Source organism: Lissotriton vulgaris, chromosome 4_1, assembly GCF_964263255.1.
Source record: "Lissotriton vulgaris chromosome 4_1, aLisVul1.2, whole genome shotgun sequence".
NCBI classification, from domain to species: domain Eukaryota; kingdom Metazoa; phylum Chordata; class Amphibia; order Caudata; family Salamandridae; genus Lissotriton; species Lissotriton vulgaris.
In genome coordinates this window covers 1304227630-1304245911 of record NC_141691.1, presented here as the reverse complement: position 1 = coordinate 1304245911, position 18282 = coordinate 1304227630, and the positions used below count along the sequence as shown (strand labels likewise).

Below are 18282 nucleotides of genomic sequence, written 5' to 3'. Positions count from 1 at the left end.
TTTTTTTTTTAACTGATAACGTGCAAGGAAGCGCTGTGGGCGGAGGCTTCGATCCAGGTCTGCTTCCTGTTGCGCAGACATGCTTCCGGTGACTGTCTTCCCATCGCCCTCTGCTTCCTTAACGTTTACGTGTCCACCTAACATTGGAAGGAAAGTTTTATAGCTATCATTTCATAAACGATCATATTGCACAGCACCGATTTGCAAGACACCAGAAATAATGTCAGGTAGTGTGTTTTCTTTGTCTTTATTATACAAAACAAATAGACATTAGATGCCACAACAGTAGCATTAGTACCCCCAAATTCAAAGAGTTATTACAATAAAACAATCTCCCACAACCTACCGGCGATCAGACTGCAGAGAGTGGATTGGTTTTAATCTTGTTACAATTTTTGCTGCTTCAAACTCCTTGTGTGCTTACAACAAACACAACCTCTCATGCGAAAGCTGCGCCTAGAGCTCACCATGACATTACCGTTAACGCAGTTCCTTTTTTATGTGTCTTTGCATTACGAATCATGGGCACTTTTTTTCACACTTCTGGGAATGCAGGCCGATAAGGAATTGTATCAAGCTCGCCTTCAGCCTCATTTGCACCTTAATGGCCCACGTTTCCTGAGGATGGACTATGAGGCAGCCGCATGGCGTGTTTACAAAGCTTTCGGCCGCCCTTCAGCGGTCCCCAAAAATTTGGCTATAATGCATGACCCACAAACAGTATGCAGTCATTGGGCTTCGTTCTCTAAAATGTTTTAATAATCAAACATTTAAAGAAACAGACTAAAAAGGAAAAATAGAATCAGGTTCTCAGCAAATGGTACTGTTTTTCAAGAGTTTCTTTGGAGAGCTTCAAATCTTGGATTTAGAATACCACTCGTTTGTTCATGTTATTCTGAGAACATACTAATCCATATAAAGAAAATATGAGCACTTTAAGAAGGTACACAGTTTAAGAAAATCTATAAAGACTATTACTCTGGGAGCAGGCCAATTAAAAGTGCTTCGCCCTCTGGAGGACCCACCTTTTCTTAAAAAAGAGGGAAAAAAGATATTTAAAAAACTAGCACACCTCATTGTGATTCTAAATAGTTTCAACAGAAGAGCAGTGTGAAAGTAATGCATTAATGTTTTCTCTTAACGTTTTAGCTGAATTATTCACAAGTGAAGAAGTAAACAAATCCACCTAGGCGCAGACTCTAAACTGTCAAATAAAAATATAACAAAAAACAATACTGATACAAGGAAATAAAAAAACGAACAAACAAAGGCTAGCAAATTCTGCTGACATTGCTATTACTGACGGGTCAACATCAGCCACCATTTTCAGCCCCGCACATCTTCACAGTGGTAAAAATAATAACATTTAAAAAAAAATCCAAACACAAATAATAAATGTGAACAAGTAAACTTAACCTGCAGGTATCTAAATTATGTAATGGGGATAAAGGGAAGGTTATGCAAACCAGGCACAGCTCTACTACGCTCTGCACAGGAGCAGTCCTCTTTATTTCACAACAGGCTTGCTTTATGATAAGAATATCTCCACCCCTCAGTCTGCCCTTTGGGACAGGAAAGTTTTATTGAGCAATTAAATTGCACAAAATATTTGTGCAATGTCCTCTCCGGATATATTTTCCAAGGGCTACAAGACATGCCTTGCAAACTTCCACACCCAGGAAGATTTTAGAGCAACTAACACTTCTCTATTTTAAACATAAACAGGCAGGCAATAAAATTGTCTGAATGCAGCTCAAACAAAACCTTCATTCTTAATAAATGTATATTTCTTAAACAATTGTAGGTTATATCGGAAGCTTAGGAAATAATTGCCAGATTTCCAGTTACCCCGCCACATCCACTCTAGGAACTACTCGTAAATGTGCCTCACTTCAGCGTTTACACTAAATGAAACAGCAGTTCTATATGTCAGAACTGTGTCATATACGTTTTTACTGCTAAGAGAAGGTTCTAAACAGCTTTTTGGGGAAAATTAGACCGCACTGCTGCTGCCCCATCATGTCAGAAGCAATTACAGGGGCAACCACTGAACATACGATTGAGCCTAGGTAGGCCATCATATTGTGAAGAGTGCAACAAATGGATTTATTAGACTGATATTACAAAAAAAATGGATGATTGGCCAATGGCAAATTATTAACATCTATGTTCTTTAAAAATAACAAATAAAAGAATATGTGCGCGATTGTGAATGACCTGGACAGCTGATTGCTGAGGGACAGATGATGCTTTTAGAAGTGGCCATACCCTGTGCAGGATTTGCAGATGGTTTTTGGAACTCACTGCCAATGAACGTCTAGCTGATGTGCAACCAGCGCCATTTCAGGAAAGTTGCCAACACCTGGATTTTGAGCTCTGGGAAGTTGGATTCATCTGGACTTCACAGCACCCTGAGGCCACTTTGATTTCACGTAGATCGCCATTAGTTCACTTCTCCATCATCATCAATACCAGGGAACGCTGGATTGAAGTGCCCATTTATTTTGATAAGGCCTTTGCACCAAGCTGGATTTAAGCTCTGAGCCCACTTTTCCAAAGTGGTTTGTGAAGCAAGCATGAGGTGGACAAGGGGATGTTGCCCAAAGGAACCTTGCCTTACTCACTGAAAAGGAGGACAACCCCTTCAAAAGAGGTGGTTTCTAAGTCACTCGTGGGGCAACGATTTTATGCATTAAGCAGGAGGGCAATCTTTGATTTTGTGCTGCGTCATCAATAGGATGTTTTGGTTAAACAAGGACATTTAAGTTCCCTTCTCAAACTCCCCCCTCCCCGACCGTCGCAGTTTGTTACCTAACAATCCAAACATTTAGCACCCTACATCCGCCAAAAGAAAAAAAAGAAAAGTACAGCCTGATAAAGTCAACAAAATTGCTCTGGAAAAGAAACAGCCATTGCTGGTTTTGTAGTAAAGCGCATTATTGGTCATAAACTGCCAGAAAGCATCTGGTTCCATAGCTTTAAGTAAACATAGGCCCGTGTGAATAGATTTTTTTTTAATTAGTGGGTTGCCAAAGGTTTAAAATACCATTAAATCCGTTAATAAAGTCAAGCGATAGATGTTAGAGGTGAAGCTACTTTGGAGACAACATGATTAGGAAAAAAAAAACATCAAGCCTGGGTGAGCTGGCACGGCTACGTTAATAGCTCTACAAAATGTAACAATTTCTTTCTGTTTCCTGAGCTGTTCCCTGCGTGACTTATTCAACAAAAACAGTGGAATCTAAATTAGCTAGATGTGATAATGTCTTATCTCAGAAGCTTTGTCCAAAATCTGCATGAATACATTTAATATCACCTAAAATGAGCTCACGACTAAAAATAAAACGTCATCTGTGACGTACTTGATTCTTTTGTGAACATAGGTAACATGGCAAAGTGTACGTTTCACAGACCGTCTACCAAAGCGGCCTCGCGCGAACCACCCTCCAATTACTGGATAACATTTCTGGACCATTCCTCCAGCAGAAATTTGATTTATCTCGGGCCTGTGAAATGCAAATCCATGCAGGTCAAAACAAGCAGAGAAGACATTATCCTTTCCCCTGTGAAGCGCAGGTTAATGGCTGAATTCAATAAATAGGCTTCTTTATTTTGAAATATTTTGAAATCCTAGTGCATAGTCGGCGAGCGGAGGCGGTTAGTCCGTTTTCTTCTCGGGAAGCGGTTTGTCTTCCTGCAGCTCTTCATCCGATGGCTCGGCGGAGCTTCCTCGGTTTTCCTCCTCCTCTTCCTCGGGCTCCTCTTCGCTGCCCTCGTCTGTCAGCTCCGGCTCCCCAATCTCCTTCTTCTTCGTCACCTCAGAGCGGTCTTCGCTGTCTGCGGAGCAGATTCCGTAACACATGATGCTGATGACACCTAGCGGCAGACCGAAGAGAAAGCAGCCGAGCAGCGGCGAGCTCCTGAAAACAGACTGTCGAAAAGAGAACACAGAGAATAAAATGTCAGTGCTGCAGCTTTACAAAGGTGTGCCTTTAACAAGCAGCAATCTTTGACAAAACAATGTAATCACTATTTATTGTTACTAAAATTATCTGTTGTTACCATGTTGGCTCTTCCATTTATTCATTATTCAATCTTTCACCATTCCATCCATTGCCCATTCTATCCATCCATTTATACACCTATTTATGCAGGCATTCATCCATACACCCATACATTCTTCATCTGACTTACCCATTCATCAATATTGCCTTTCACCCATCAATTGATCCGGTTGTCTATGCATTCATACATCCTCTCAGGTTTCCATTTACTCTGCCATCTTTTCATCCACCCATCAATCCATCCTCTGATTTCCATTGACACTGCCATCCATTCGTCCACCCATCCTAAGATTTCCATTTCCTCTGTTATTCTTTCATCCACCATCCATCCCATCAGATTTCTATTTACTCTACCATCATTTTACCCACTCACCCATCCTCACAGATTGCCATCCTTTGACCTACCCATCCATCCTCTCAGATTTCCTCTTTGCCATTATCACTCATGCATCTCCCTGTCCTCTCACCCACTCATCCTTTACCCACCCACTCATCCTTTACCCACTCACACATTCTTTCACCCACCCACCCTTTCATCCACTCATCTATCCATCCTTTCATCCAACCATCCTTTTCCCCACTCATGCATCCAATTGTCTACTCTTCTTTCTCTTTTCTATCAACCTACCTTTTAATTCCTTCTTTTTAACATTAATTCAGATTTTTATATGCCAAGTTGCAGATAATAAAGGATAATACAGAACACCCCCCAGCTGCAGCTGCAAAAGCAAGGGGCAGGATTCATGACTCTCTGCCTCTGATATAATGGCCTGCTCCACATCTGGCTGTTAGGTTATAATGAGTCATGCCCTGGACAGTTTAGGGCAGAGTGACAGTCACTAATTTCCCCTGTCTGTAGACGTAACCACCTGGGGTCGTACTATGGATACAGTGCACTTTCCTTGTTTGCACCATGGCATACCTTTCAAATGGTGCAACATGGACAAATAAGGAAAGTGCACCATATTAGAATGAATGGGCTGCTCCCTGGGCAGCTGTAAACTTACGGTGCCCTGGGGCCAAGCTGTTCAAAAGCTGCTCTGTGTTTCACTGTGCAGACAACCTGCCTGCACTATTAAGGGGGATTAGAGATCCCCTTGCAGACGGGTGCAGTGTGCGACTGCACCTGCCTGCTGGCGGATGTCTGAGGGGTCAATGGGTTCCCGTTTCTCCGCCCAGCGGGATGCCTTCAGGAGGTGCATAGAACATGTGCAACAGCACTACCTGTATTACAGAAAAAAAACACAGAGGCGTCTGGGGCAACATCTGTAATACCACTGTACCCCAGGGGGGGAATCATAGTGGGTGCACACGCAGCTGTGCCCTCAGTTCACAATGTCTAATATGGGCCCAGAGGTGTAAAAGGTGGAAATCTTCTCTTCTAGATTGCTACTACTTTGAGAGCAGATGTTTGACTTGCATAGTAGTCACAAGGAGACAAAGAATTGGATATCTATGGCATATATTTACTTGATTATTCAAATGAGAAAAACTGATGCAAATAAATATTCCACATGATGGAAATGTCCACAGGTATTAAGGAACAAGTTATTTACTTACAGTAACAGCTTATCTGGTAGAGAGTATCTAGCAGCAGATTCTTTACGCTAGAATTATCCCCAGGCAACAGACTGGATCTGAAAATGTTTTTGTAAGCAGTAGCCCTGCGTGCTGTTATGTGGCATCAATTGGCTCCGCGTGGCCTCAGCGTCGTCATCCGAACCGGACAGGACATGCGCGATGTCTAAATAGGCACCACTAGAACATGTGGATGTCCGTTTCTTTTCGTAACTTCCCTCACCAGGAGCACAGAGCCTCGAAGAACACAGACTACTGACGTGGAGCCCTGAAAGGGGAAAGTCATGCCCCTAGAAATCTGTTCACAGAGAGAAAGGATGGGTGAGTAAGGAATCTGCAGCTAAATAGAGTCTCTAACAGATAAGGTGTTACCAAAGGTAAGTAACTTGTTCTTCTGAGAGAGACTTTTAACCGCAGATTCCTTACCTTACAATTTCATACCAAAAAGTCCTGCAGGACAGAACGGGTAAAGTGTACAGCCCAACGGAACGGACTGTCCAGGCAGTTGTGTATTGTGCAAGTGTGCAGAGAAGCTCACGTTACTGCCTGGCAGATGTCCAGGGCCCGATCCCATGTGCTAATGCAGTGGTTGCAGCCTTCGATCTGGTGGAATGAGCAAGCATGCCCTCAAGGAGGTTGCTTCTTGGCCAAAACACAGCACATTTTAATGCAGGGCACAATCCATCAAGAAATAGACAGCTTCTGCATGACCTTTGCGTTCTTCGCTCCGAAATATCCCAAAAGAGTTGGAAGTCCACCAGGAATACTCTCGTTGGTCAAGGTAGAAAGACAATGCTCTTTTTGGGTCCAGTCAGTGAAGTTGCTCCTCTTATTTGGAGGGATGTGGTGGAGTGTAAAAAGTAGGCAGAGTAATAGACAGGACTACATGAAAGGGAATGACAGATTTCGGTAGAAAGGAAGCTCTAAGGCGTGTAGAACCAGCTTGTCTAGGTAGATGTTCAGATATGGAGGTTTGGAAGACCGTCTGAAGCTCACTGACCCTCAGGGCAGATGTTATTGCCAACAGGAAGACCGTCTTGATGGTAAGGAACCTGAGAGGGCAGTTGTGCAAGGCTCAAAGGGAGTGCACGTCAGGACGAGCTTAAGGTCCCACTGAGTCCTGATACAGGGAGGAGGGAATATATGTAGCAAACCTTTCAAGTATATATGCACAATAGGGGATTAGAAGAGCATGGATGGCTGGTCAGGCAACTGTGGAAAGGCTGTGATAGCTGAAAAATACCCTTTTAAGGTGCCCAGAGCAGATCCCAGCTGGGCAAGGGAGAGAATAAAGAGAAAATAAAGAGAAGAACCGAAGAAAAGGGAGCAGAAAGGGGGTCAATATGTTTTTCTGCACACCATGCCACATACTTGTCCCAATGGCAGGCATATAGTGTTTTGGTGGAGTGACTCCTGGCTGCCAAAAGACAGCACAGACTTTGGGAGGAATGTCGAAAGCTGTCAACCGTCGCCGCTCAATCTTCATGCAAGAAGGCTGAGCATGGACAGGTTCAGGTGGAGAACCCTCCCCTGCTGCTGTGACAGAAGATCCTCCGGCAGCATCAGACTGATCGGAGGACCGATGGCCACATTTAACAGCTCAGGATACTAAACTCTCAGAGCCCAGACCAGCGCAGCAAGGATGACTTGGGCCCGGTCGTTCATTTTCTTGAGAAGACTGGGCAGGAGTGGGATGGGCAGAAAGGCGTACAGGAGGCTTGAGGTCCACTTGAAATGAAAAGCATCTCAGAGCAAGGGCTGACTTGGAAGCTCCAGCGTGCAGAACTGCTGACATTGCACTTTCTTGGCAGTGGTGAGCAGACTTAACCAAGGCTCTCTCCACTGTTGAAAGAGACTTTGCACCACCTCCTGATAGAGAAGCCATTCGTGATCCACTAGGCATCTTTGGCTGAGTTTGTCTGCCCTGGTGTTCAAAGAATACACCAGGTGTTGAACCACCAGGTAAATGGCCTGATGTTCAGTCCATGTCCAGAGACGCAGGGCCACCTGATAAAGGGTCCACAACCCCAACTGCCCTGATTGTTGCAATATCAAATGGCGGTGGTGTTGTTTGTGAACACTGGCACTAGCCTTCAATGGATGGAGGGTACAAAGGCTTTTAATGCCAGCTGGATCATTCAGAGCTCCCATCCCAGGAGTGGCGCATCTGTCACCACTGTCACATCTGTTTGGGGAAGGGAGAGGAGTCTGCTGCTGAGCCAAATATGGTTCATTAACCACCTCCAGATCTTTTGCGGATCCCTTTCAGACCTGGACTATGTCAGAGACATTTCCCTGATACTGCGCTCACTGGAACTGCAGGTCCCACTGCAGAACCTGCATATGCCAATGGGCATGTGTTACAAGAACGTATGAAGAATGCAGAAAGTCATGAGGCCCAGCAGCCTCAGAGTCAGTCTCACCGAAATCCAGGATAGAAGCTGAAACATCAGTTTCACAGCTTGAATATCCTGGACTTGCTGTTTAGGAGGATATGACCGAAACTGCACAGCTCTGATGAAGAAGAGGGAATCAGGTGTGAGTTAAGCACATTGACTGTGAACCCCAGCGAATGTAGGAGGTCTGCAGGACCCTGGAGGTGGCAGACGACAGTCTGGGGCGAACCAGTTTTAACAGCCAGTCACCGAGATAGGGGAAGGCTGGCAACCATGAGCTCTGCAGATGAGCTGCTAAAAGGGATCACAGCAAACGGAAAGTGCTTGTTGCCCACTGTGAATCGCAGGTAACGTCTGTGGGAAGACAGGACGGGATGTGAATATATGAGTCCTGCAAGTCCAATGCTACCATCCAGTCTTCCGGGACCAAGGCAGACAGGACTTGGGCAAGCGTGAGCATTTTTAACTTTTGAGGAAGTAATTCAGAGGGAGCAGGTCTAGGATAGACTGAAGGCCTCCATTCTTCTTGGGTACCAGGAAGTAGTGGGAATAACAACCACAGCCTACTACTGGCATGGCACCATCTCTTTGGTTACCTTGGGCAAGAGAGCTGTCACTTCCTGGTGGACCAAGAAAGGATGGTCTTCTGTATACTTGAAGCAAGCAGGTGGCATGAGTGGAGGGGTAGACTCAAAAGTGGAGAGAGTAGCCCTCCAGACTATTTGCAGAACTCATCTATCTTATGGTATAGATCTCCAGATGGGCAGGTTATGGCATATCCTACCTTCCATGGGGTGCCCATGATGGTAAGATGGCAAACTTTAAAGGGTTGAAGGCTGCAGCTGCCGGGTGGAAGGGGGTGGGTGGTGGGGCACTGGCTGGGCCTCTGGCTACCCTACCCAGGAGGTCTGTCGGTACCACGCCCTTGGCCACGTAGATGCTGGTAAGCTTGTGTGCTGCAGTGGCTGGAGGGTATAGATGAGGCTAGAAACCCCTCTTTGGCCCTGAAAGGAGTAAAAGGTGGATTGAGGTGGCGAGGGGCCATAGAAAGGCCCAAGCACATGGCCATAGCCCTGCAGTCCTTAAAGTGCTCTCACACTAAATTTGTTTTGTCTCCAAACACACAGTTGCCATCAAAGTGCAGGTCCACAAGCGTTGCTGAAAAAATGGTTGTCCTCAGCCAGGGGTGGTGCTGTAAGGCCACTGTCCAGAGAGTGCTCTGCCCAGGAGTCGGCAGTATCCAGTCCACAACGGATCGTGAACTTAACTGCATCTCTCCTGTCAGCAACAGCCAGGCAGAGTATGGTCCAGGCCTCCTTCAGAACCATGGGTTAGCACCTGTGGAACCGAATTCCATAGAGCATGGGAACAAGTGGTGTTTCCAGACACCAGTGCCAGGCTGGTGTAAGCAAACATCATCTGCCCCAAGGAATCCAGACACTTGGATTCCCAATTCAGTGGGGTGCTAGGGAAGGCACCAGTGCTTACCTGGGTGGTAGAGGCTTGGACAACTAAGTTCTCTGGGGCAGGGTGTTGTGTGAGGAAATGGGGGCACCTGGTCCGGGATGGTGGTGGCAGGCAATAGACCTGTTCACAGGAGCGCTTGCGCTGGCCGATGACCAGGTCCCAAGCATGACGTCAGTAAGGACTTCATTGAAAGGGAGAAGCAGTACGGGGGGGGGGGGGAAGGGTCACTTCTGGCTGAGGTACCTAAGTCAAGACGATCGTCTTGACTGCCACAGAGGGAAGGCTAAGGTCCAAGACCTTGGTCGCCCTCCTCACCACAATTGCAAAGGACGCTTCCTCCTCCATAGTCACAGTAGTGGGAGAAAGCATGCCAGTAGCTGGAGAAGTGTCCAGTAAACTGGCCTCCACAAAGTCCTCACACCAGTCCATGTGTGGGTCTAAATTCTGGTATGCCACAGGGTCCCGTGACCCCTTCTAATCCTCCCAGAGTCCTGGCTTATAGAAATAGGGTGGTGGGGAGCACATAGTGTTTTTAAAATACCCCTCACACACCAAAAGGGCCCTTGATGTCATGCTTCATCATCGGGGTCTTCGCACCCCTCTACGGGATGCGGCGTGCTACTACCTACGACTACGTGGGAGCACTTATTCAATGATTATGCGTGGTGCGAGTGAGGGTTATGTGAGAGTGAGTGGTGGAGTCTATAAGTGAGTGACACGCTTCCCTTTGTGACACTGCGTGGGGCTGCGGTGTTTGTTCCTGACCTGGCAGCTCTCCTCCCGTGGCCGGGCTTGGCTCTGCCCCCTATTCCGGTGTTTGACTTTTGAGCGACCGGGCTTGACTCCGCCGGTCCAGCTGTAAACCACGATCCCCAGGATACTCTGGGGCAGGACATAAGATCAGCAGGCGCCAGGAGGCGCATAAAGCCCCGCCTGGGGCAGAGTTCCTTGCTTCCCTTTGTGACACTGTGTGAGGCTGTGGTGTTTGTCCCTGACCTGGCAGCTCTTCTCCCGTGGCCGGGCTTGGCTCCGCCCCCCTGTTCCCGTGTTTGACTTTTGACCGGCCGGGCTTGGCTCCGCCGGTCCGGCTGTAAACCACAATCCCCAGGATCCTTTGGGGCAGGACGTAAGATCAGCAGGCACCAGGAGGCGCATAAAGCCCCGCCTGGTCACTCGTCCCGCGAGGACGCGCGCAGGACCTGCCGGGCGAAGCCCGGGCAAAGGGCGGGCCGTCTGTGGCCGTCCGGGGCCTGACGAGGCCAGGCTGGGCCACCTCTCTGATATCAGCTAAGCCGGGACACAAGGTAAGAACACACCTTCCTACTCAGTGATAATTCCTATTAGACTGTGTGTATATATCGTTGCTGCTATTAACTGTGACCTATACAATTTTCTGACACAAGTTCTATAGCGTAGCAAATAAATTCTCTTAAGAACATGACACCAAAACCCTGTAAAGGAAGGAAATCTCTGGTTGGGGGGGTTTGTTAGAGGGACTTTGGACCAGCTTATAACTAGGGCTGCATAATTTTTATTCGTAAGCAACTGGACAGTGTTAAAAAGAGTGTGGAGATACTTTGAGGGTAGTTATGACCAAGAGTATCTCTGTGCGGTGGTCTGGTCTACATGTTTCAACCTATGTGTGGAAATTACCAGGTTTTCTTCAGGACCAAAGTGCAAGAAAATGGACGGTCTACACCCCCTAAAAGGCGTACCCAATCCTAGATTCTTGTGGACAGATAAGCAAAAAAGTCTGCTTATGAAGTGCGCTCTTGCCAAAATTGGCAAGCTTAAGATAAAAAATACTCCTATTAGGTGTCTTAAGGCATCGGAGGGCAGGGGGAGGTTATGTCTCAGCTAAACATATTAGTTTCGCTGTGATTAGTGTGGCAGTTTTACCTATGTGTCATGCCCGCTGCCTCGCCCGGTAGCCATTTAGGGGGTGTAGACCGTCCATTTAACATTGTCCAGTTGCTTACGAATAAAAATTATTTTTGCATTAAGTTAAACCAGGACAATTTTAAACATTTTTTTGCACCTAACACTCACAAACCAGCTCCACTGTACTCCAGGTGTCGTAGCACACCCTGATGGCACTCGGTCATCAGGGTGGACCCCATGGATGAAGCATGTCACCACTAGGTTGGTGAGTGAGGTTTTTTTTTTACAAAAGGATGAATTCTTTCCTTTTTCGAACACACATCCCATTAAGAATCCATGATTCTCTATGGTGATACTCCTCCTTTTGATAATTGAATACCTTACCCAGGGGAACAGGAGTAATCTCCATTCACACTTGGTGAACACAATCCCTTACTCTCCTTTTTGTTATTCCACACTACACATAAATGTGTCAAAGACCTATACCATGCCTTGCGGAACAGGGAAGAGATTGACATCATGCCCAATTTTCTTGGAGGGAAGAAGAGTGGAGATTGTTTCTCTTATCTCGGTATTAATTTTGACAAGAGGGGCACATGGCAGGCGGCTGCAAGTGCGAAGCACCTAGCGTTCTCAGAAGGCTACGGGCGCTTTTATTAATTTCGCCAGAAGATTAGGAGGTAGACCTGTTGGAGAACTCCTGCAGATCTACAAAGCCAAGTGTATATCAACAGGTACATATGGCGCTGGCCTCTGGGGGATAGAGCCGGCGGGTTCTAAACAACGCTCAGAGAATCTTTTCCTCCGCTTTTTATTGGCAACCCCGAAGAGTACAGCCACATACGTGCTCCACAATGAACTAGGTCTGACATACATTTTGGACATCATACAATCCTCACCAGTTTTGCTCTGGCACAATGTTTGGGCTAAGCCAGAGACTAGTCTGAATAGAGAAGTAATAAAGGATTGTTTGGCCTTAGATGGTGTTGATAACATCAAATGGCTTAAATATGTAAGGGAATTGGTTAAGTACCTAGGGCACCGGGAATACTTCTCCGACTCTGTAAGTGTTGAGACCGTGTCCAGACGTGCATTGAAAAAATTGCTTTTACAACATCTATATAGCAAAAGATGGCGGGTAGAAAAGGGCAAAAAGATGGTTGTAGAAAATCAGCTAACCACTATTGTGGATGGGGTGCAGCAGTACTTGCTTTTAGAACTATCCCCATTCACACGTATGCTCCTGACCCGTTTTCGTACACACACATTTTCCAGACTTATCACTTTCCCTTCTTGTAATGACTGGACGCGGGACGTAATGCTCTGCCCGTGTGACAACATTTCGCACCAGTCGAACATCCACTGTGTATTATTTTGTAGATTTTACTGGCATTCAAGGGAAAGACTATTGAAACCCCTCTTAAAGTCATGGGGTCTACCATCTTGTAGAGGTGCCTATAATAAATTGAAAACTTTAGATAATGTATATCTCATTAAGGTCGTATCTACCTACTTAAAGGAGATTGTTAGACTCCGGAACTTGATGAAATTACAGAATTAAGGCATCTGCCAGGCCCAGATAATGTTACCTGTAACTGTCTTTTCATAATGAATCTGTCAAGAACTTGGGAGTAGAGTATATCCAATTGAAATGTCATTTAATCCTTTTTTGTCGTAATAAGTATTGCAAAATGGAACAGTAATTTATTAGGCCCAGATAACTGTGAACCTTGTTTCCATAATGAATGTACTGAGTGTCCTGAGGTAGAGCGTTATTATCTCTCATATTTCTTTTGATTGTAATATAATCTTGCTAGTATAAGATAAATTGTTTTTTAACCATCTCTTAACTTATTTATTTCTATGTTTGGAAGTTTCTTTTTAAACATGCTCTTTTATATGTATGCTTTTATGATTTTGTCTTATAAATCGAATAAAGCTTTATTGAATTTGAATTTGAGTGAATAATTTAAAAAGTGCCGGGCTCGTGCGGTGGGTCAGAAAGAGTTTTAATGAGCCCCCGGGCTGGTACTATTAAAAAGGGTGCAGGTAGAGGTGATTGTGTGATGTTAAGCACACCACCTCATGGGTGTGTCGACATGTTTTGGTGATCAACTCCTTCAGGACAGGGTGCACCACACACCACCTTACTCACGTTTTTCTATGTAAAAAAGATGTATTTACAAAAAAGTGAAAAGCGTAGCGCTACAATGTGCCTACAGCGAAGATGTATAATGTTCTCTGCTATTATGCAAACTTGTTATTTTATTTCCAATGTCACATGAGCATCCTAACGTTGGAGGTTACTCGTGCCAATCTGCTCGAGTCACTGAGGAAGGAAAATCCTGGCTCCTCCTAACGCGGCTCAAAACTCAAACTTTCGCTAAATGTTGAAAAAGTACAGTCAAAAGGTGACTGAAGGGGTAAGCTCTCTCCGGGTCTGCTGTGACTGGCGCAGAACGAAAAGAACTGACATCAGCGTGCTGGGGTGGCGCCTATATAGGCATTGCGCATGTCACATCCGGCGCAGACGACGCCATGCGGACTCAGTCGATGCCACCTACCACAGAGCAAGGGTACTGCTCACGAAAAAAATTACAGACTGGTGCCAGTGGATAAAGAGTCTGTGGCTAGAATTCTCTATCAGATTTGACACACATGCACTTATACAAATACATTTTTTTGTCTCTTAACTAAAAAAAATATTTTTCCATTTTGGACAATTATCAACACATCCAAAAACAATGAGGGATGCGCCTTTCTCTTTACCACCCCCTTAAGGCACTTTTACCTTTGACAAGAGGAAATTTGCATGCACTGCCACAGTAGCAAAGTAGAAGAAAGAGATGCTTTTTTTGGGAGTTTACTTACTTTTGCCAGTTGCCATTAAATTTAGAAATGTATAACATTTGTGGTAGCCTTGCTCTTCACTGTACTAAGGGAGGGGGAACAAAACAAATAATTCTACTGTAAGTGTGAAAGATCTTTCTTTAAAAAGATAATGGAAGGACTATGCATAGGAATCTTCTTGACCAATCCTAGAGCAAGGTACTGTCAAGGAAACATTAACCCCAGGCAATTCCATAAGCACAGCGTGTCTGCCTGAAAGTACACTGTGAGGCAAAGATGGGTGGACCTAAGTACCTATTTCACAATCTAAGGTTCAATCAATATCTACTGGGGTATGAAGGAGTGGATAGATGCAGTCCTCTTGTATGTTTCTCAAGGTAGACAGGTGGATGATATGGCATAAATCCCAATCCCATTTAGGCAATGCCAGGAAGAGTTAATGGACCACAAGTCTGCCCAGTTTGTTCCATCTGAAATCCAGCATATATACAGGAAGACATAGCAAGCACTAAAGGGAAGCACCAGGTAAAAGAAGGGAGAAGGACTTTGATATAGGATGGAGGTTTTTGTGTGGCAGGAAAAATCCCTCCAATGTCCGGTAAGGAAAAGATTATCTGATGCTTCTAAGATGGTTAGGTGAAATACTTGGGCTGAAAAATAAACAGACAATCGTAGCACATGATGGGTCTCCAAGAACAGGCCTCAACGTAGGACAGACTTAGAAGGGGAAATCTGAACATCCTGTCATATAACTAATGACACGGATACTTGCATTTGAAGCGTAGATGAGTTGTCACTACTCCAACACCACAATGAGTTGGCCTATTTATTTGTAGGACTGGATGGAAAAGTTTCAAACTTCTAAATTATGAGGTACCTCGAGCTAAAGCACTGGCTTCAGAATACCACTGATAACAAAACAGCCAAAAAGCACACGTTCACCAATCTCAATATTTGGTTCTAGAAATGCTATCACGCGTACAGATGTGTAAAATGATACAGAGGAACCAATGGAGGCATCTGAAAAAGTTTTGGTCTAGTAAAGCAAATATAGTCTGACCTACGGGGGTTAACAGAAACCCAGGAAGCTACTCCTCTGTACCCATAGAAAGCCTCCACCTACACTTGAATCTAGTCTGATTTCTGTACAAATATTCCACCTGGCACCTGTAGTGATATATCATGTGGTGATTCTGATCGCTTGTGTGGCATCTCATTTTGGTTTGACTAAAGTACATCCCATTTTATTAAAGGAAAAGCAGTGCGCCTATGACGTGCTGGGCATTCTGTTTGACTGCTTTAGTTCCAAGTCTTTACACTCCCCACACTAGCTCCCTGAGAAGCCTTTGACTGATTGTGCTCTATACAGTGAGAGTTAAGTGCTCAAAGGGTGTACTTGTTTAGCTCTTTATCAGGGTTTCATAAAAGCGTGCTACAGATTTCCGCTGACCAAATATTCAGCAACAAGGAAGCATTAGCTGCTATCTTCCGGGTGAATGAGCCTTGGGTTTTAGAAGTAGAGATTTGTTTGACAATTGGTAAAAGGAGATGCAAGCTACAATCCATTGTGAGTCTTAGGGAGCTATTCAGAAAGCTACCTTACATTTGTAATTCACACATGTAATTTACTAATACACTTTTGAGTAACTTTTCGACATTGGGTTGTTCACAAAAACAGTGTGTAAAGTTACTCAAAAGTGTAGACATGCAGGTCTCCACCCCGTGAAATAGGGTGTGGAACAAACTATACCAGTGTGTTACTACTGCTAAAAAGAAACCGTGATATGTCCAGTACCACACACGGCCAACCATTGATACTGCAACACCCTCCCATTGAAAACAATAAAGGTAGGGACTTAACATTCCTATGGGGTATTATTTTAAGTGAATATAAATTATTAGATTTTTCTTGTGAGGGAGTCTGCAGGCAGTGCCTGCCCCTTTGTCTTTTCCTGATAGCAGATTCAGGAACAAGGAAGCGGGCACTAAAAGTAGTGAGAAAGTTAGTGGGAACCTGAAGTCAGGAATATCGAACCCCAGAATGAGTCACATTAGCTCAATTTTGTTTTGTTGCGACATTAAAGTATTTCTCTTTGAGGCATGCACTGTGATGGACAGTGAATTATTGTGACTGTTGATTGGCTGTTGAATTTGGAGTCGTCGTCTCCCACAGTACCTCTATGAGGAGCCTCAGAGTGCAGGAGTGTACTTGGCACAGTTACAGACCCATAGTAGGATGGGCCCCAGGTTATAAGAGGCAAACAAACCCAATCACCATTGTTGTAACCCAGTAGCCCCCGACTAACCTGTGGACACGCAAATGTAGCCTAACATTATAGAAATATCTCCTGAAGACAAAGATGGCTGCTTCTACTGCCTTTAATTTTGAAAAGATCTGTGGTACAGACCTGAGACCAAACAGCAGTAACACATACTAGTAATGAGTATTTCCCACTAAAAGCAAAGAAACCTTTTGTGTTCCTTTGCTACCAGGATGTGAAAATGCACACACTTTCTGCTGATCTAGCAAGCTCATCCAGTCCCCTTTCCTGGGATGAGGAAAGATTTTGTAAAGCACTCACAGGCAGATTTTTCCCATTTGATTCATTTGCTGCCAAAACGAAGGTCTAAGACGGGTCTAAAGTCTGCCAATGGATTGTACTTTGTTATGAGGAAGAATCTTGAGCAAATGCCTTTCCCATTTGATGCCGGGGACCAAATCTACTGTTCTCTTACTAAATTGCGAGGATATTACTTTGCGCACTTCGGTTGGGGATACAGATGCTGGTAGAATTCTAGGAGGTGGGGCTTTGATATGGGTTCATCCATCTTGTCCAAAATGGAGCAGCCAGCAGTTGATTAAAATGTTTTGCCACTCTTAAGATGTTAAGCCACATCTCCCCTCACCAGAAGAGAGTACGAAGAGGTGGGGACAATAGTCATTGTCTTGTATTTGACGATTTACGTAAACATGAATTTATTGACCGGTAATGACTGGCAGACTTGGACCATGGAGTTTTATCTCTGATAGTACAACTACCTATTTTGTTACTGCTTCTAATTATTTGACAAACATTGGATTGAATCTTCTGCCTTTTGTAATAACAGTGGTCTGTTTAGGTGCAACTAGGTTTGTAAACTCTCTTGTTTTCTACTGGGCCCACCACTTTTATGATATTTGCTTCGGTCTTCATTCTGAGCATCTCTTGCACCGTGTGCTGAACAAAGGTAGTACTGCCTCTGTAAGGTATGTTCAAAATCTTCAACTAGGAATACGTTTCAGAAATGTAAGATGCAGACATGATGTGTGCTCTGTAATTTCAAGGCAAAATCCTAAAATAGCTCATTAGGCTAAGCTGATGCCTGCACTGATGAACTGGTTAGACAGCAATAAACCTTACTGCCCAGCCTCCTGAAAATCCCATCTCCAATCTTTGGGAAATTCATTAATGAATTCACGTACGGTTTCCCATATTAAACACTAAAATCCTATTAGAAGAGCTGTAGCACTTGCACATTTAAGTAATTTAGAGGCAGTTCAGCAGATCCTTTCCAGCTGCATCGATTGCTTTGCACTCTCTATTTGGAGCAGCAAAGGCATACTTCCCCTGGAGCAGACACAATGACCTAGTCAATTTTTGGTTCTATACACTGGATCTTCCTCTGGAGGCCGCATTCTTCATGGCTGGTTTTAAAACCGTTTCTTTTCCCATTTAAGCCAGACATAGCACTAAAGAAAAAAGAGGCTTAGAAGCTGAAGCATCTCCATAATGACTGATTCCGGAATATGAAGTGGTTCCACTAGTCTATTAAGTTTGTATGCTCCTCTTGCTAAGAGCTCCTGTAATGCGATAATGTCATCCATTGGAGACTCTCTAGAAGAGCCAACAATTGATGATGAAGAGTAGGACGATCTAAAATCCCAATCATCTGAAGATCTGTCAGTGACAGAGAAACAGTCCTCCTACGACTGCGTTTCTTAAGTCGATGATCTTCAGGAGCCTAAGACGGACCTAGAGCAGGCTGAGGGACCTCTGCAGGCCAGT

The 18282-nt window shown here is 44.7% G+C and overlaps 1 protein-coding gene across 1 annotated transcript in view; it reads right to left on the bottom strand.

Annotated features, from left to right (window-relative positions):
- Positions 1 to 231: 231 nt before the first annotated feature.
- TMX3 (thioredoxin related transmembrane protein 3) overlaps positions 232 to 18282 on the bottom strand; it is a 234054-nt gene continuing 216003 nt past the window's right edge. Inside the window, exon 16 of the mRNA XM_086965544.1 lies at positions 232 to 3931. Coding sequence (XP_086821670.1) covers positions 3659 to 3931 — 273 coding nt within the window. The 3' untranslated portion in view covers positions 232 to 3658. The remainder of the gene's footprint in view (positions 3932 to 18282) is intronic.